A 20,751-nucleotide genomic window follows, 5' to 3' on the forward strand; every position below is an offset into this window, starting at 1 on the left:
GGCTGACCCTGCTCTCATTGAGAGGGCCTGGGCTGCCAATGACTAGAAGAGACAGAATTTCTAAAATGGCCCATGAAAATATCCCACCCTAATCCCCAGGACTTCTGCTATAGTGAGCTATCACTCCCACGACTATGATATATCATATGGCACAGTTGACCTTAAGAGAGGGAAATTATTCCTGTGAGCCTGATCAAATCATATGAGCCCTTAAAAGCAGGGCACTTTCTCAGGCTGGTGGCAGAGGAACAAAGGGAAGTCCGAGAGATACAAAACACCAGAAGAATTCCATGTTGGCTTTAAATATGGAAGGGCCATATGCCAAGGAATTCAGACATCTCCTAGAAGCTGAGCATGGATGACCTCCACCTGACAACTGGGAAGGACACAGGAATCTCAGTCAGTCCTATGACCAGTGGCAACTGATTTTTGCCAAAATCTGAATGAGTTTGGAAGCAGATTCTTCCCCAGATCCAGAGCCCAACCCAGCCAACACCTTCATTTCAGCCCCATGCTATGCTGAGCACAGCACCCAGACAAGCCCGCCTGGACTCTGACCTAGAGAACTGTGATACAATAAATGGATGTTGCTTGAAGCTTCTGCACTTGTGATAACCTGTTACACATCAGTAGAAAACTAATACAGCAGGGAAGTCCTTCTGATTCAGGGTGAAGTGGTTAACAAGTCTTTTTGGCATCAAAACCAAAGCTAGGGCACCTGGGTGACTCGGTCAGTTAAGCATCTGCCTTCAGCTCAGGTTATGATCTCTGGGTCCTGGGATGGAGCCCTGCATCAGGCTTCCTGCTCCTTTCTCAGTCTGCTTCTTCCTCTCTCTCTGTACCTCCACTTATGCTCACTCTCTCTCTCTCAAGCAAATAAATAAAATCTTTAAAAAAAAAAAAGCTACATCCTCTGATCAGCTTATCAGCAATAAAGCTGACATCTTAATCTTCATCTGACTCCCATGTCTATTTCTCAATTATTTCTGATTTCAGAAGGGGAAAAAAGGGAAGGGAAAAAAGGTTTTATTTATTCACCCAATATAAACCCCAACAGGCAGATATTGTATTACTCTGCAGCCAAAAGCATCCCTAAATAATACATTAACCTTCAGCAACTCAACCCAAGCTCAGGCCTGGGATGTGGTAGAAAGATCAAAATCATGTGACCTCAGAACACAGGCATCCAGAAGGCTTATTTTATATTTTATCTTTACATCAAAAATCGTCTCTTCCTTACACCTGAAAGAAAACAAAGCAGATGAAGAAAAAGACTTAATCCTTGAATGGGTGGGGGGGGGGGAAATGTACCCTCCCCACAGGAACTAAAAATCCATAACCCCCAACTTCGTTGGTTTATAAAATTTTCAATTTTCAAGTAATCACCTAAGAATAGCTGGCCTTTGAGATGTCGTTTAAATGAGTGGCAAAGTGCTTTGAGATTTTCCACCAAAACTACAGGCAGCCAGTGAAGTGCAGATGGGTTGTTTGTGTATTCAGGAAGTGCGCTTCTACTCCTCCTGGAATTCAGTCACCCCTTCCAACTGCACCCTCCTCCAACACTCTGCAAATGCATACATCTCAGGCTGCCAATTTGATAATATACTGCTATTTCCTTCCTAAAAGACTCCCAGTCTTTGATGGCGCTGCAAGGAATTGAGTGCGCCATCAGCATAAAAATGAAACGCAAGGTTTTTAAGGCTCTGTCCCAGAGTCCTTTGAACCATCCATCTGAGAGGCAGCTTTAAGGGAAGGAGATGAGTACTCCTTCCCTTAAAATTAGTTTGAAATTCATTAGGGGAAACTAAGTGCCCAAATTCAGTAGCAGATGTGGTCACAATGACTGCAATCGCTTCCTTCATTTAGAATATAGTAACTAATTTTTTTTTTTTTCCTAAACGGGGTACTTCAAAAGCTTTTAATGCAACCCTTTCTTTCTACAAATAAGGAAACTGAGATCTAGAGCAGCTACATAAAATTTAAAATGCTGGAGCAGTCATTTCTCCATTTGAATCCTGTTCTTCTGAGTGTTCAATCCTCTCTACCTTGGAGGGCCATGAGGCCCTGGCTAACAGGGCACCTCCGAGAAGCTCAAAGCAGCTCTCGGAGACGGGTTTGGAGACGGAGACTTGCTATGTCTGGTTTAGGGAAACCTAAACATCTGAGAAGCAGAGAAGCTGAGCTCTGACGGTTTCCATGGTGACCACTGAGCCCAAGTGCATGCTCTAATGAGCCAGCTGGGCAAGCCAGCACCTGGGAGCAAAGGTTGTGGGACATTCCAGGAACATCCACGCGCCGCTGAGCTCCTCAATTGAAATCTGAATGGGTGGCTAGGCTGCTAATAAGGGCTTCTTTTGGGAGACAGATACACAGCAGATCTGAATGAACTCTATATGTCTGGCCCTGTGCCAAGATCTCTTCCACACATTATTTCATTTAATCATCACCAAAACCTTCTAAAGTGGATTCGAATTCTACCCTCCTCTTTCTCACCAATGAGTAAACTGAGGCCACTCACCCAGGATCACTGAGCTCATAAAAGGCAGCTCTAAGCTAATTCTCCTGCTCCATTCTTCCACGCCGGCAAACCTGAAACCGCTCACCTGGGGAGCTCCCCTGTCTTTTTCTAAAGAGAATTCATGATTTCTTGTCTCAGAGAGAAAAACAAGTGCACATTAGAACTCACCACTGATCTATCTTTGCCCATCATTGCCAGATTCTGAAAAGGTCTCAAAGTGCCATTTTTAAAAATTAAGTCATCATCAGAAACAACTCCCTGAAGAAGGTTTGAAAGACTCAAGAACGAGGTCAATAATGAAAAATAGAGCAGAAACGATGTTACACCTGAGTCAAACAAGCTTTCTGTGAGATCGTATGAATAAGTGTTAAAGGGCATTGAGAACCCCAAGCCAATCACATCTGCTCTACAACCTGTCGCTGAGGCTAGGAATGCCATCTTCAGTAAATAAATTCCTTGAGTTGAGTTTTTGTCCCTTGGTTAAAGATAAGTATTCTCAGGAAGAAAAAAACCCACAAGATATTGGCAATCATCAACACCTTAGTATAAATTAGTACATCAGTGTACTATTGCTGAGAGAGCACTCAGAAGTGAGAGGACAGAGAGGGTGGGGCCTTGAAGAGATGGATACAAAGCACAATGCAGTATCTGGAAAAGGCAGGCTTCTGGAAGAGGTCCTAGAAGCCAGGATCAGCCTAAAGACACTGGACTTGGAAATAAAAAGGAATGAAGAGGGGCGCCTGGGTGGCTCAGTTGGTTAAGCGACTGCCTTCGGCTCAGGTCATGATCCTGGAGTCCCAGGATCGAGTCCCGCATCGGGCTCCCTGCTCAGCAGGGAGTCTGCTTCTCTCTCTGACCCTCTTCCCTCTCATGCTCTCTATCTCTCATTCTCTCTCTCTCAAATAAATAAAATCTTTAAAAAAAAAAAGGAATGAAGAATTTCCAATAACAAAACAAACTTCTCTACTTTATTGCAAATACACTTAGAAACCCATCTTCCATCCTTAAGATGGAACTGAATATGCCTCCCATCTTTAGAAAATCTTGTTTTGGCACACCTATACTTAACCCTCTTGTGTTGTGATTCCAGAAATAACACTGTAAAGAAGGAAACCGATAAAGAGAAGTTTAGGCACAGTACTTGCGACTACCATTGGCCAAAACAGAAAATAGGATTATAACATTAAACTCTTCCATTAAAAGTGACAATGATATGGTAACACCGTAATCATTCCTTCTGGATCCCATCAGGCTAAAAAGCCAGTTGGACCACAGAGTTTAGGGTTTAAATAGATGCAGTACTCACTCGAAAGACCTTCTCCACTCTTGCAATGCTCTTCCCAAAGATGGTTCCAAGTTGGTCTCCAATTCCCGCCAATAAGAAACCAAAGAGCGGAATTCCAAAGATGGCATATAAAATACAAAAGATTTTGCCTCCTTCGGTGCTTGGAGCAATATTCCCATACCCTGGTGAGAAATAGTAAAAAGAGAGAGGGAGAGTGGTGAGGTGGTAGAGAAATCAGAGAGCTGAACAAAAGAATCCACAGATTTCTTGAAAGGTTTCTGTGCTCCCCCACTGCATGAGCTTCCGGGAGCAGAGCATCATCAAAAATCTAACATTCAGAACATTGTTCCATTACTTCTCTCCCTTCTCTCCCTGAGAACAGTTTTAAGGAGTTCCAGCCTTCCTGGATCTTAATGTGTTTAATTAGATTACATTTTAGGAAATTCGTAGTCACCCAGAATTGCATTGCTGATGAAAACCAGTATCATCGATTTCAGAAACACCAAATATCTTGGTTCAGGGCTTCAGGAGACCTGAAGATCCAAGGAGGGTTCACCACTGCCCTTTTTAGACTGGAAAAGAGCTTCTCCTTTACAGTCTCTTCCCAGGAACATCCCCTCCACTTGACAGACTGGCTGTCTTCAACATTTGGCTCTATAGGGTGATGGGTGCTCCACAGGATATGTGGTCTAACACAAATTCAGAAAGGACTCATGAATCATACAGCCCTACCCTGAGAAGCCTGAAAACAGAAGAGCAGGGAAGGAAAACGGTGCCTTTTCCCGCATTGACAGTGATGTTTAGCTCTACTTGGCTCTTTTTCTCTTTACTAGGAACTTTGCTTCGAGTCTGGGTCCTGCCTCTCTTCCCACCGGCTTCTTTCATCAAGGGCTATCAGGCACTAAATATATGTTTATTGGTGGAATGGATGTTTGAATATAAAAGAATCTTTTTATAGCCGTGTCTATGATATGTATTTCAAATAGTGCTTGAAAACACCAACATCTGCATTCTTAAGAATTCTGCAATTATGTAAGTAACTTCTGTATAGTGAGCAGTGGGCTTCCTCTATACGGATGGGGCTAACGGAAGCAGTGCTGGGGAAAAAAGGCTATGGTATTGGCATGATATATAGAGAAATGAGAATCTAAATTGCTTGATATTCAGTTTGATGCCAGTGAGTACTGCAATGCTAACTAGCATCTGGATAGTCACCCAACTGTTCTCCCATATTAGGGTAACTCACGTGGGGCCTGTTTCTAAATCCATGCGATGAGTGAGTTACTGGGTTCAAGGCTGTGAGCATGTTAGGGATGCGGCACAGCCAAGGCCAATGTCGATACTGCCCCATCCCGAACCTCCGATGAGCCTAGAAAACTCTCGCGGCTGCTGTCTGCTTTTGGGTGATGAGTCACCTGGCTATTTTCCTTTTCAATTTTCTTGTCAGAATCATTCAAACCTTTTATCATGAATTATCTAAATTACAGTTTCCATTTCTCAAATGAGTGTTCAGGCAAGCCTTCCTCATCTTACATTCCTTTTACTCAGCACCGTTTTCACTTAATTGTGCAAAAGAGACTCTTGGAACTCTTTTCAGGTGCTTTCAGGAACTTGGACAAAACCATTTTTCTAGGGGCGCCCGGGTGGCTCAGTCGGTTAAGCATCTGCCTTCGGCTCAGATCATGATCCCAGGGTCCTGGGATCGAGCCCCATGTCAGCCTCCCTGCTCAGCAGGGAATCTGCTTCTCCGTCTCCCTTGCACTCTCCCCTGCTCATGCTCGCTCTCCCTCTCTCTCTCGAATGAATAAATAAATCTTTAAAAAAAACCATTTTTCTAAGTGTTGCCCTCTAGAATAATCTGAGTGACGCTGAAAAGGGAATAAGTGCCTACACAGCTTCACTTCACACAGGTCGATGGAGACCTACGGAAACATCTATGACTCTTGCTTGACTGTCTCAGAGTTGCCTGATCACTGTGAGGGAAGGTAGGTTTTCTTTCGTCTCAATATCTCAGAAGGAAACATGTTGTAGACACAGCACAGGCAAACAAATTGCTGAATAGGCATCTCATTAGCCCCAACAAGAGGTGCACACTCTTCCCCCAGCTTTTGGTGAGGACCTGCCCCACTGCCTGGGTAAGGACTGTATTCAGGGAATTTCCTGGTGTCATCCAAGGGGCATGACAAAGAAGAGAGAAGACAGAAGGTCCAGATCCAATTCCACCTCACTCCACCTGCTTGTCCCCAGAGTCACTTAACCTCCACAGATCCCAGCCTTAGAGGGGTTTGAGGATCATGTGGAAAAATCAGTGAACTGTAAAGGACCATACAAATGCAAAGTAGTATTACTACTAGCAGTATTTTACTACAATTGGCTTCTTATTTATTCAGTGTTTCACAGACTAGAACACTAAGATAAAGTTAAAGCAAAGCTCTTGGGTAAGGACACCAGTGAAGTAAAATCCACTAATATTCAAATAAATCTTTAAATATATTTAAGGCCATCACTTCATACTGGGCATAAGGTAATTGCCATTCTTGAGTAACGCTGTGTTTGTGCATTGTGTGTGTGTGTGTACACGTGTGTGTATGTGTGTGTGTGTCCCTTGCCTCTGATGAACTGTATGGAAAAGCCGTCCCAGTGGACCCCTCGACCCTGTCATTCTAGACTTTTAACATTTTGGAGCTTTGCTCTGAGGCAATGGGAGGGCCACATGCCTGGATACTTGGCTCTACTTTACCGAGCCTGTTAGACTGCTCTGCCCATCCATCAAGGATCCTTGGCAGAACGTTGAAGGAGGGGGTGGTGGTCATATAGGCTCACGACTGGAGACTGCAGGGCTTCCTGTTCTGACGCTTCCACTTCCTGACTCTCGGATCTTGAGGATTTCCCTCCCTAACCTTTCTGCCTCACTCTCCTCCTCTGACATGGGGCTAAAGATAGCACCTGCCTTTTGCTATTAAAGATGAAATGAGGAGCGCCTGGGTGGCTCAGGCGGTTAGGCGCTGACTCTTGGTTTCAGCTCAGGTCGTGATCTCAGGGTCATGGAATCAAGCCCCACCACGTCAGGCTCCGCGATCAGTAAGGAGTTTGCTTGGGATTCTCTCTCTCCCTCTCCCTCTACCCCTCCCCCCCCCCAAAAAAACACACAAAAAAATCTTCAGAAAAAAAAAAAAAAAAAAGATGGAATGGGTTACATGCGAAGTATGAGTTGCCCGTGGAGATTAAATACATGTAAATCATGACGCAAATCATGACACAATACTTGGTAAGTATTAGCAATTATCATCTTGCCCAGGGTTTTCTGTAGGAAGGAATCACTTCTGAGCAATATGTCTCCAGGAAAACTAAGCCCCAGGAGAAAACAGATGGTTGGTTCCTGTCTTCCCTCTGGAAACTCCGCTGTTCTCCCACAGTGCCAAGCCAAGGAACAGAATGTCTGTACCACCAGTGGGGCCGGCTCCACGATTTGGATGGGCCCACCGTTGCATTTGGGGTGTGGGCGTCTCTCAGTGCGGCTAGGGGCAGCAACATCTGGGAAATGAGATGGGGCGACATGGCAGTGAGAAAGGCAATTGGTCAGGGAGAACTAGCCTAGAACATGAAAACTGGCTTTAAGGAAAGCAAAAGAAGTCGAAAGAGTGACTTTTGGCCAGAGTGGACCAGCCCGGCAAGGAGTGTCTGTTATGAATGAGAAGGACCACGGCAGGGCTTCGCTGTGTTTACCTTTGGCCAGAAAACAGTTCCAGGCCCTTTTTGAAGAGAAAGCTGGTGTTTAAAGAAGGCTGCCTGGGTGCCTGGGTGGCTCAGTCGTTAAGCGTCTGCTTCAGCTCAGGTCGTGACCCCAGGGTCCTGGGATCGAGCCCCGCATCGGGCTCCCTGCTCTGCGGGAAGCCTGCTTCTCCCTCTCCCACTCCCCCTGCTTGTGTTTCCTCTCTCGCTGTGTCTCTCTCTGTCACATAAATAAATAAAACCATAAAAAAAAAAAAGAAGGCTGCCTGAGTAGCTCATGTGTAACACTTCCATTTGCCATTTACATTCCAAAGCCAGACCTCTGCCAAACCACGTGCTGTTCAACCCTGTTATCTGGTTAAGAGTGTGTGTTTTAGACCCAGAATGTCTATGTGTGCTAAACCGGCTTTCTGGGGGTGAAATCTGTGCACCCACGCTAAGAAGGGCCCTGTGCTTGGTTTATTGATCTGCTGTTGCCATTTTGACGTTCTTAATCATTTTTTAGCAAGGGACCACATTTTCATTTTGCGCCGGGCCCTACACATTATGTAGCTGATCCTGGTGAATGTGGCTAGGCTCCACTCCTTACCTGCCGTGAGATATTGGCCAAGTTACTTGATATCTTGGAGCCTCCATTTTCTCATCGGTCAGCTGAGGTTAATAACAGTACCGACTGGATATGCTTAATGCGAGACTAAGATAATCACATGGAGCCCAGTGCCTGGCACCTAGTGAGCACTCAGTAAATGTTAGCCCCAATGACAGCTATCTCCAAAGCCACAGGTTAGCACCCAGTTCAGGTGCTGTGTAAGTAGAAATAGCTGCTCAGGTACTTTGGCAGGTACAACTCCTAATTAAGGCCACCGGGCAAGTGACAGTTACTAGCTACTGTCTGGGACCTGACCAGGTGCTCTCTCTGATATGAGTAGAGTCAGATGATTCAATCCGAAAATGTCTCAAAGACTAAAATCTACTAGCATTCCATAGCTGTTGATGAGAATGCCATCATTTGTTGCCCTTACAAATAATGGCTTGTGCGAAAGCATTTGAACAAAGAAGTGAGCATCATTCCTCCAGCTTAGAAACCCTAGTTGGTGGGAACCCACCAGCAGAGTCAACAGTCAAGAGCAGGTGGGACTTTCCCACATCAGAATTAGTTACTGAGAGAGGGGACAGGGGACAGTGAGCCCTCAGCAAAGACTGAACAGGGTCTAGTCTTCCTCTGGCATTGCTCCTAGTTTGGAGAAGTGCCTGAGTATATGCCCTTTTGCTACACATTTGTAAGCCTTCCTGTATATTGTGAACATAAGAAAACATTGTTTAAAAAGAAGTACTTTGATATCCTCAGATAAAAGAGACCTCTGATACTGAGTACTATTGCTGCTTTTCAGAAAAGACCGTTATTCCTAAGACCTCTCTATACACATTCTAAATAATGAACACATTTTTCTTGTGTCTGAAAAGTACTCATGTGGCTCATGAGAGTCTTTCTAGAAAGCAATTTGGCAAGCCTTTAAAAAGTCCATGCCCTTTGACACCACAGTTCCTTGGGGAGTCTCCCAAGGAAACAACCAGAGATGAAGACCACATTTGACACACAAAGATTTTCACCATGGGGCACCTGGGTGGCTCAGTTGGTTAAGCGACTGCCTTCGGCTCAGGTCATGATCCTGGAGTCCCGGGATCGAGTCCCGCATCGGACTCCCTGCTGAGCCAGGGAGTCTGCTTCTCCCTCTGACCCTCCCCCTCTCATGTTCTCTCTATCTCATTCTCTCTCCCAAATAAATAAATAAAATCTTTAAAAAAAAAAAAAAAGATTTTTCACCATGATGTTACACTATCACAAAATAGAAAGAGCTTAAGCCTCCAACAACATGTGACTATGGTGTGGGTAGTATATCCAATGGCACCCAATAAAAATTATGTTTTTCCAAGAAGCTTATAATATGGGAAAATGTTTACATTATTGTGTCACAAATTATATGAACTCAAGTAAGCAGGCTAATGTTTGGATATTTCACAAATAATGAAAAGACAGCTCCTCAGCTCCAGCTACCCCACTGCACAACTCGTAAGTAGTGAAAATTTCTCAAGAACTAGAATAATTCAAGAGTCCTGAGTTTTCTTTTTTTTTTTAAGATTATTATTTATTTATTCATGAGACACAGAGAGAGAGAGAGAGGCAGAGGGAGAAGCAGGCTCCCAAGGAGCCGGGAGCCCAGTGCAGGACTCGATCCCAGGACCCTGGGATCATGACCTGAGCTGAAGGCAGACGCTTAACCATCTGAGCCACCCAGGTGCTCGGGCCCTGAGTTTTCTTAAAAGCCTTGCTACCATATGTGATGAATGAATTCAACACCAAATAATTATTCTTACCATCATTGTACTCAGGTTTTGTTTAGAATTCTCTAACTGTATGATTTTACAAAAAAATCCTCCACTCTAGAGTTAAAATTTAGCCAGCTAAATGGTTTTCAACTTACAGTGCTTTAGTTTTCAATTAAGAGAGAGAGTGAGAGAGAAAATAGCGCTTTTACCCGTTGCGTGGAACAAGGACCCAGTCTCTAGCAATGACACTGAGCCATGATACTGAAGTGGACTTGTAATTGGGGCTGGGTTTTATCTTCATTGGTTTTTTGTTTGTATGCTTGTTTCATAGTAGTTTCCTGTTCAGCACCCACCTTCCCTGCAGATTTTGGGGAAGGGTCTTCATCCCATGCATAGATACGACATAGTGTCCTGCCTCCCACAACAGAGGCAACAGAGCCTCCCAGGCAGCCAGGACAAAAATGCCTTGACCCAGAGTCTCATCTGATCAGATGTTCTGCCTAAGACATCAAGAGTGAGTGGCCCAAAGAAGGTGCGGGATAGCACCTGTGACTACTGGGTCAGGCACAGCCCATCGAGACCAGAGGACACTTACGGACCCTCCGTGATCTCTGACCCATAAGTGTGTTATTACTTAGGATTTTTTCAGTTTTAGGTCATAGAAACCCAATGCAGTCTGGCTTGAATAAAAACAGAAACACACTGCCCACAGTAAATAAGGGATTCAGCATTTGTTTCTTAACACTTTGTGGGTAGCTTCATCCAAAGTTCACAAGATGTTAGCTGGACCCCATTTATCACTCTGCTTTTCTTCTGCTGCTTCTTTAGTGTTATCTGAATTCTAGCCAAGAACACGACTGCCAGTCATGGGCCTATCTCCTTCCAGATTTACCTCCAGGAAGAAAGAGAGGAAGTCACTTCCTCCAAAGCTTAAGCAAAAGCCTAGGAACTGAGTTTCTAATTGGCCTAATCTAGATCTCACGTCCACCTCTGAACTAAGGACTGCGGCCAGACACAGGCAAAGCACTAGATTTATTGGTTTAGGAAATGTGATTCATCCCCTGAAGCCCGGAGGCCAAGCTTGTGGAAGGCGACCACTTAGGAACTGGTTATCAGGAGACAAGAGTGTACAAGTGAATGGACACCAGGCAGCAGAAGCCAAGGACTAAGAGTGATTTGCCCAAACTCAAAGATTCCAGGATACATACATCACAAAGGGCAGCAAATGATACATATCAAATGTTTCTCATTAGGCAGATGGCACCACCATTCCCCATCACATAAGGTCATGTGGTCAATAAACACTGTTGTTTAATAAACCAAGCCCCTGGGACCCTAACAAGTTGACACAATAAATACCATCAGTGTGCATTCCAACAAAGCTAGAGTGTTTTTCAGTGCCTCCTACAGACCACTGATTTAACTATTTTATAAAGCAAGAAAATTAGAATTTTTTCTTTTTCTGTCTTCTTTAACATACACTAATGTCTCATGGATCCAACACTGAGTACTGGAGGGCATTTCCCAAAATGTACCTCTTGAAGTGGCTCAGACTTCTTCAGTTTTAATTATTTTACTATAAATCCTCCTAAAATGCATAACACATTTCCCCATCTTAGTAAAACCAGGCTGATGAACACAATTTAACCTGAGACTGGTCGTTTCTGATCCACTACAGTGATGCTCTAGGGGGTCATTGAGTTCTATACCAAATGGTGCCAGGTCACCCTGCTTCCTGTGTTGGGAGCTGTAAGATTGTGGACTAAAATGATCCAGTCTGGTCTAGAGTGTCAAAAGGCTCCTAGGCCCCAAACCAACTAGTGCAATGCACACCTCCAATATTTGTAATAGCCAATCTTAATATATTTGTATATTTGCATTTCTAAAAAGAAATGCCAATTCTGTCTCATCCCAAATTTTCTTATTGCATATAACTTTCTTGAATGAAACAACACAGGTCCTAAAGGCTAGGTCTAAAAACAGTAACAAAAGCCTGTGCCTCTAAAACAATCCTTAGCCTCTGAAATTTGCACCAATAGGAAATCGATCATCAAAGATGTATGTGCCCCAAGGAGAGCACACTATCTAACACCCACATAAGAGGTGGTTGTGAAGGGTAAGGGGGAGGGAAGACCCTCCCAGAAGGCAGAGCTGGGCCTCAGAGAGCAACAGATGAGGGAGGTCCTTCCAGAGAGCATAAAAGGTGGTAATGATGAGATCCTCCTGCCTCTCAATGCTATGTGTCTCCCATTCTTCTGAATGAGGATTTTTATTGCAGTGTGACAACATTTTTGTAGAGGGGCAGAAAACTCTCCTTTTCAACAGAACTGGGAGAGGAATTTTATCCATAGCTTCCCCCACATGTGTAAGGATTACCAAAAAAGTTGGACTGATTCCATATGGGAAAAAATAAAGAGAAGAGGCACAGAGAAGGAAGAAAGGGCTCATCAGTGGAAAACCCTAGAAAATACCAGCAAAAATCCAATTATGAAGGCGAGGGTCTCATTCTGAATTTCAAAAGAGATACCCTTGTTTGCACCAAGTATAGAAAACAGGGTGAATAGAGAGAGCAGCAGAAGCCCCCTTGAACTTGATCTGGTTCAGAAAAATCAAAGAGGCAGGACTAAACAAAAAATAACATAGATGGGTCACATTTGCAGGCAACTCTCTCTCTTTGGCAGCAGAAAAGTTGGGGATGTGCTACCTGGAAAGTTACACTACCTCTCCTGGCTCTCCTCCCCAGCCCGACATAATCATTTAGCAGATAGCTGGATCAGGAATATCCAGTTTGTTGGGAATCAAGTATTTAAAAGAGAAATCATCCCAGCATAAATATAAAACTTCTGCCTTTTTTTTTTTAATGTGGAAGGAGCAGCAACACTTACGAATGGATGAAAGACACTCAGCAGAAAAATATATTGCCCCAACCAGACAAAAAGTGTGACCAATTATGAAGTAATCACCTCCAAGAACCTTCACAGCAAAACCACAAAGCAGAAAAGCAAGAAATCAGGAAAGAATTGAAAAGATAACAAGGAAAAATGGAATGTGAGCTAACAGAATTCAGAAAAGAAACACAAAGGGGAAAAAAAAGTCCCCTAATGATCACAAAAATGAAAATAAAATCGGAAGAAATACATGGCAAAATAGGCACCGTGCAAAAACAGGAAAGGAATAGAGAAGATAAAATGAACAAAATGGAAACCACATTTTAAGAGTTAAAAAGGAGTAGAGGGGGAAATGACAGGCACAGAAGACAGGCAAAGAAGTGACAACACATGTATAGTCGGAATCCCCAAAGAACAGAACCAAAACCATATGGCAGAGAACGTGTTTAAAGATGACAATCAAGAACACTTTCCTGAAGGGGAAGGGGGTAGGAGGGATGGGGTAACTGGGTGATGGGCATTAAGGAGGGCACAGGATGTAATGAGCACTGGGTGTAATGAATCACTGACCTCCACCTCTGAAACTAATAATACACTATATGTTAATTAATTGAATTTAAATTTTTTAAAAAAAGAATGCTTTCCTGAAATAAAAGGGACAAAGCCTAATAGTATTATCAGATGAAAGATAAATAATCTTTTGAGTAGCGAAGCAAAAAGGTGAAATCATTTATAAAAGGGGGAAAAACTTGGACTCGCATCAGGTTTCTCCACAGCAGCACAGATATCAGAAAAGAGTGGATTATCACCCAGAAGACCCTCAAAAAAGAAAATGTGAGTCAAGAATTTCATTTCCAGCCACACTGCCGCAGGAGGGTAAGGTTGCCATTTTGAGCAATGCAAGGACTGGGGAATATTTCTCCCGTGAGTCATTTTTAAGGCAACTACTTGAAGATGAGTTTCAACTGAGCAAGTGATGATGGGGAAAGTCACGGAAGGACTAGAGAGGAACACTGACAATATGTAACTTCGTAAACGTGACTAAAACAAATGCGAGTATCAGGGTAACAGAACAGAATGTAAATCATATACTCTGACATTATAGAATGATACAGTGAGTAATAATCCACAGCCCAAGAGTGAAAAAAGTTGAGATGCTAAGTTCACTGACTGCATTATACATAATAGCTGAGAGCCAAGAGTTACCATTTGAAGTGAGCAAATCATCGAACAGAACCATAAGTATATTTAATAATTTAAAAATAAACATCAAAAGGATGGTGTCAATTGAAATTGTGTGGAGAGAAAAAGAGATGTCATCGCCTATGATAGGGAACTAATAAATACTGCTTAAAGAAGAGAAACTAAGTTTGTTGTGTATGATTATAAAGTTAACCCCCAACACAAAAATATAAAACTCCCCAAGAATCAGAAAAAGAGACACACACAGATATAATAAGACAAAATTCAGTGCAGGAAAGAGGTAATCATAGATCACCACAGGATCAGTTATAAAGAGCATTTGCCTGGTCAAAATCATGTAAACATCCACTGTTGATCTAATTAAACTATATTGGGAAGATAGGAGGATGGGAAGAGAGACCTTTTACAGTGGGGCAGGGAGGGAAAAAAAGAACTACAGTCATCCCCCCTTGTCTGCAGGGGATAGGTTCCAAGACCCCCAGGGGTGCCTGAAACCACGGAGAGTACCAAACCCTATATATACTATATTTTTTCCTATACATACATCCCTATGATAAAGTTTAATTTATACATTATGCACAGGAAGAGACTAACAACAGTAGCCAATAATAAAAATAGAATAACTTTAACAATATACTTTCATAAAAGTTTTGTGAATGTGGTCTCTCAAAATACCATATTGTACTGTACTCACCCATTGATTCTCAGCCTTTTGGCTAAGATCAAAGGTAGTATCTGTATTGAACTCGCCCTTCCTCTTCTTGTGATGCTATGAAGTGACAAAATGCCCATGTGGTGAGATGAAGTGAGGTGAATGACGCAGACACTGTGACGTAGCATGAGGCCACTACTGACCTTCTGATGCAGCATCAGAGGACAATCATCCACTTCCGGACCACAGGTGACCCAGGGTAAATGAAACCCCGGAAAGCAAAAGCGTGGATGAGGGGACCACTGTAATTTCTCACCTTCCACAACCGGAAGTCAAGAAATAATCTCTAACACTGAAAATTCAGGAAGTGGCAATACAAGTGTGATATTTAAAGACAAGGAAATGAATATCAAAATAATCAATCAAAAGAGACGAGAGTGGTTGACCCAGGGGAGGTGAGGACAGGCAGAAGGGCAGAGACGGCTCTCTCATAACGAACTGTAGAACTTTGGGGTTCTTTCATAGGCAACCTTAGTAATAAAGTACACGTTTTTAAAAAGGAATTTGAGCTCCACTGACCACTCCATATTTTGATTTTCCACTCTGACCATTTCATCAGGTCCTTTCAAACGAAAGGCTCTCTAACCTCTTATTTTGAAAAATGAAATTCCTTAGTCTGCTTTGCCTTTTATGGAAAACCACTCACAACCCCTGCATTTATCCGACAGTGTGCCATGAGCCTCCTTTGAACCTCAAGCTGTCATGGTTCTAGGACCAAATGTTGACCAAGCGCCATTTCTCAGGAGGGTCCCAGAGGAAAAGATGTTAGCGAATGAACGGATACCTATGGTGGTGATGACAGTCCCAGCAAAGAAAAAGGCACTTCCAAGGTCCCAGTGACTGCTGTTGTTGGAAGAGTTTCCTATCGGACTTACTCCTGCGTTGTCAGCGTCAAGGGCATGCTGCAAAGAGAGCAAGAAAGCACAAGATTCAGTTAAAAATTTAAAAAAGCTCTCAAATTGTTTCCTTGCTTAGGAACCTGAAATGATTGGGCAACTGAGTGGCTCAGTTGGTTGAGTGTCTGACTCGGTTTCAGCTGGGGTCATGATCTCAGGTTCATGAGATGGAGCCCCAAGTTGGGCTTCGCACTCAGTGGGAATCTGCTTGAGACTCTCTCTACATCGCTCTCTGCCCCTCCCACACACACCCCTCCCCCACTGCTCTCACACATGCCTCCTTCTCTCAAATAAATAAGTAAATCTTTAAAAAAAAAGAAACTGAAATGATCTATAGGGGACTGGTTACGCGAATGTGGGTGCAGTCGTAACATGAAATACTAAACACCCACTTGGTAAAATTAGAAAATTCGTTTTAGGTGGGAAAAAAAACTAGGCTATATAGTATGGTGCCATTTATGTAAATTTTGCAGGCACAGGATTTAGGCAATCTGGGCACGGGTTATGCAAAATACATACATATCTCTGTGTATATACATAGAAAGATGTCTAGAAGGATTGTCACCCAAAATGTCATTCCTGGATGGCAGGATCTCAGCTGCTTTTCACTCTTCCCTTTTCTGTTTTGTTAAAATGTTTTACACTGAGCTTGCTTCAAGATCGCAGGAAGTGAGAGCCTGGGCTCCTAGATCAGACCAGCAAGGCTCTGCTCATTATTAACTTCAGAACCATGGACAAGTTATCTTAACCTCTGTAAATGTAAAGGTCCTCATTTGCAAAGGGGCGATAATAATACCTTTGCCCACAGAGTTTCGAGGATTCAATGAGAAGATCTGTGTAATGCACTCAGCCCAGGGCCCAGCACCGAGTTAGGGGGTAAGGAATAGAGGTCAATTTCGTGACTGTCATTTGGACTCCCCCCACCTCCACCCTGCAACACACACACACACACACACACACACACACACACACACACACACACACCTCCTTTTAAACTAAGTAACCATGACTCTTCGCTGGCTGCAGGATTTGGAATTCCATACCCCTTAAATTCACATAAATTGGCCACACTGATATCCAAGCTCGTTTCACACTAAGACACTCCCTGATACCTCCGGACCTTTGCTTATGCCCTCCCCCAGTCATGCCTATCCTGCAGGCTCCAATCTGGGCTCCACTTCTTCCAGGAGGCTCGATCCATGTAGTGCAGCCCCCACAGATACCTGCTTCCCAGGGCTCCTACTCCTGCACCACATATATTTAATTGGCTTTTGATCACACACTCCCCTGCTGAAAATCCTTGCCTAGACTCTGCATGTGCAGAATAAGGTGCCAAATACGTCAGCAGCCCTTCCTGAGCTGGCCTCTGCCCACCCCTTTCAGGCCAGGGGAGAGGGTAGGAAGAACCTTCAAGCAAGTGAGCTGTGCTGAGGAAGTGACAGGTGGGGCCTTCAGAGAGAGGTGACAGACATATGAGCTACTTCTGGAACAACAAATAGAGACACTGTTCCCTGAACAAAGTTGGAATAACTTCATGTGGAGATAACAGGTCACAGTTAAATACTGAAATGTGATTCTATTTATCCTAAATAATGCCCATGAATCTTTGTTCAAACAGGCGGACAGCGTTTGCCACTAATCAGACTAACTGAAAAAGTCAATCATCGTTACCTTTTGCCTTCACTAATTGGAGATATTTCAAACTCTCTAGACCACGGATCAGCAACCTTTTTCTTTAAGGGCCAGATAGTAAATATTTTAGGCTTTGTGGGCCACATATGGTTTCTGTTGCATGTTTTTCTTTTCCTTTCACAATGCTTTAAATATGCAAAAACTAGTCTTAGCTCATAGTTGATACAAAAGCAGGTCGTGGGCTAGATCTGGCAGACCCCTAGACAACTGACTGGACGATAGGGGGGAAAAATCTCTTTTGTTTAAGTGTATTCTTTTCTGCCCCTAAGAACATGACATATTCCACTGGATGCTGTTTCTAAGATTAAACCCTGGCACCCCAGGTTTTAAAATCCAGCCTCGTGGAATTCACACAGGCTGTCTTAGCCCATGTTTAACCGACCTAATTGACAACTATCACTCATCAGAGGCAACGCTCTGCTCTGCTTCAGAGGAAGACAGATGGCAAGTCCTTTCTTCTGGTAAAATACCCATTTTCACTGTGCTGTGTGAGTGCCATCAGACCAAACCACAGGCCTTAACTAGTGTTTATGTCCTCTTTAAGTATTCGGCTCTGCCAGGCCCATCTGCAAGTAATACCTTGGGGACAGCTCTAGGCCTCAGTCACTTAGTTGGGTTCAAATCACACTATCAATACCTAATATTTACAACATCTATGAAGCTGCATAGAGAGTTGGGGTTCAATCAAGTCTCACTGTGCTGAGAAATGCACCTAAATGTCATGAGCAGCACATAAAAGTACAGATTTGCAGCAGAGACAAGTGGGGATGATTATTTGTTTCATCAAAAAATCCAGAGTAAGATTCCTTTTTAAGTTTCATTTTTTGAATTATGCAATTCATAAATATTTAATGTTTACATATGTAGCCCTCAAGGAAAGCATGTGTCGGGAGGGAAACTACTATTTGTTGAGTTTCTGCGCACGGGCAGGTGCTTTAGAAGTGTTATTCCATTTTATCCTTCCTGCAACTTGTGTGTTATCCAATTTTACCATTTCTACAACTTGCAAGAAAGTAATATTATCCCCACATTAGAGATAGGGAACCAGGCTCAGGAAAGTCAAATAACTTGCCCTAGGCCACACAGCCGGGAAGTGAAAGCCAGAATTCAAAACTGGACTGGGCCCAAGCCGTGGTTTTTACCTCTCTTCTCTATGTGGCATGCCTCTCTCCCCACCTCCATGCTCACCTCCAGACAGAAATGAGGAGGAAGACCGCCACTTCCCAAGAACTTAGGCAAAAGGACCTTTCAAAGGATCATTTCTAATTAGAATACATCCTTAAACATATAAATGCAGGCACCAACCTTCATTTGGCTGTTGAAGCTGGTGAGAGCTTAACTGCTTTGCATTTAAAATAAAATTTAAAAAATAAATAAACATGGGGAAAGACTGATTTTATACCCTGAGAGGGAAGGAATAGATAAAAGAGAGTGAAAGCCCCAAAAAAGCAGGAAGACAAGGAAGAAAAAGTGAGAAAGGAGTGTCCATGGATGCGTGGGAGCTTCGGGCTCAGCTGCAGCAAAGCCGGGGACTTTGAAAGGCAGGTGCATCCAGCATCCAACTTTAACTTTGTTTATATCTGCGATGTAAATCCCTCTCTCACTTTCCCAAATCTACAGTAAAATGGGCTACACATGCAAATACTTTGAGGAAGTGGTTTTGTGAAAATTAAATATAAGGGCTGTTATGGGCACGGTGGGGCCAGAACGAGATTTGGAACCTGAGCAAGGAGAAAATGAAGCTCTCCAACAAGTCACCAAGACCTTGGTGAGGCTTTGGACAATCCCCAGTCCTGGGAACAAGGTTTGATTATTCTGTCTAGATCGGGTGGGTCAGAAAGACTCCAGCAAACCACCACAATTAAAACAAATTGGCAAACTCGGGCTATACACACAGAAAGAAAACACAGTTTAAACAGACTATCACTTGAATTAATAACATCATTTTTAACTCAATAAGAATATTTCTGATTGAGCTCAGAGTTCCAACTTTATTAATTTTTTAAAGTATTTTCTAATGATCTTAATTGTTTGAAGTCAAGTAAAACATTTTAAAATTAAATGCACTTGCTCTTATGTTTTTTTCTCTGTGTTCAGTCTGCAAAAGTGAAGATAAGCCAGCCCATTAGAAATGTCTGAGCACATAGATAATGAAATGATGCATCTGAGCTGTGTACAGCTTCACTCAAAAAATCAGTTATAGGGGAGAGATATAACCAACAGTGACATCATGTTAGGCCACAATCTCAGACCCAGTGAGCATCGTGTGTGCACTTACAAGTTCAACCAATATCAAGTTCAGAGAGCTCTTATGAGGATCCAAAAAGAAATTATACTCGATATGATGTGAGACCTTCAGGAAAAGGGTACTCTAGATAAGAGGGCATTACTTTAAAATTTAATTCCACTCATTCTTGTATTTCCTTTTTAGCCTCTAAGTTGGAATTTCCAGCACCCATCCAGCTACCCAGTAAACAACTCATGAGTAAATGTTCAGATCAATAATAAATGAATGAACAAACTAAAGTAATAAGTTTAGACCCATGCAATTTACTTCTTTGTAAAAGCAGAGAAACATAATAAGAAAGTAGCCCCACGAAAAGAAATATAATGATTGTTTTAAAAAAGAAGAAGGTGAGTAGCTAATGTGAATGGGGTAAGATCTAAAAGAATAGAGTGGTGGCTGCCCAGGGGCTGGGCGGTGGGAGAAATGGGGCAATGTTGGTCAAAGGGGACAAACTTTCCCTTATAAGATGAGTAAGTTCTGAGGACCTAACGTACAACGCTGTGATCACAGTTAGTGCTACTGCATTATACCTTTGAAAGTTGCTAAGAAAGCAGATCTTAAGTACTTTCACCACAAAAAAAAAATGGTAATTATGTGACATGATGAAAGTATAATGTAATTCCTTGCAATATATAAATGTAGCAAATCAATATATCGTACACCTTAAGCTTACACATTATATGTCAATCATATCTCAGTAAAACTGGGGAACAAATAGATAAAAGAGTCTGTCCCCCTCCCCCCCATCCTCCCACTACCACCCCCAGGCGTTAAGACCACCCGAAAGGTATAACAAAGAAACTGCATCCCCTCTGAAAGTGAGGTGGGTCTGAGGCTGATAGGAAGACAGGAGGTAAAGATAACCCTCGGAGGTCCCCCACCAGGTACCCCCACCAGCTCCCCCCTCCCACCCCCATGCTGTAATCCCATTAGGCAATGCCAGGCTGCCCAAATCACTGTTGCAGATGGCGCAAGATACCATCGTGAGCTTTAGCACTACAGTGGGATGAATGATGACCCACAGGGGACCGCTAACTGTCTGTGGCTTTTCTCCGATGATCTGTGTACTCGGTGAGATAATCTGTTTCTCTGTTGCCTTATGTGGCACCTGAAAGAAAAACAAACAAAGGCGGAGTTTGTCTGAGACCGGCTGATGGATACAGCCGATCGACGCCATATGCGTGGACACTAGTAGCCAGAGTGATCATCT

At 43.1% G+C, this 20,751-nt stretch overlaps 1 protein-coding gene across 6 annotated transcripts in view; it reads right to left on the bottom strand.

The window, feature by feature from the left end:
* KCNK10 (potassium two pore domain channel subfamily K member 10) overlaps nt 1-20,751 on the bottom strand; it is a 134,838-nt gene that overhangs the window by 33,639 nt on the left and 80,448 nt on the right. For 4 of the 6 annotated variants that reach the window (XM_073895701.1, XM_073895698.1, XM_073895699.1 and 1 more), the window contains 3 exons: nt 20,521-20,649; nt 15,451-15,568; nt 3,825-3,985 (listed from right to left, as the gene is read on the bottom strand). In XM_073895701.1, the coding sequence (XP_073751802.1) occupies nt 3,825-3,985; nt 15,451-15,568; nt 20,521-20,649 (408 nt within the window). The remainder of the gene's footprint in view (nt 1-3,824; nt 3,986-15,450; nt 15,569-20,520; nt 20,650-20,751) is intronic. The other 2 variants (XM_025870459.2, XM_073895700.1) reach the window with 1 other exon arrangement.

The sequence above is a fragment of the Callorhinus ursinus genome, unplaced genomic scaffold, assembly GCF_003265705.2.
Source record: "Callorhinus ursinus isolate GAN/ISIS: 27379988/994484 unplaced genomic scaffold, GSC_fseal_2.0 scaffold8, whole genome shotgun sequence".
In the NCBI taxonomy this organism is placed as follows: Eukaryota; Metazoa; Chordata; class Mammalia; order Carnivora; family Otariidae; genus Callorhinus; species Callorhinus ursinus.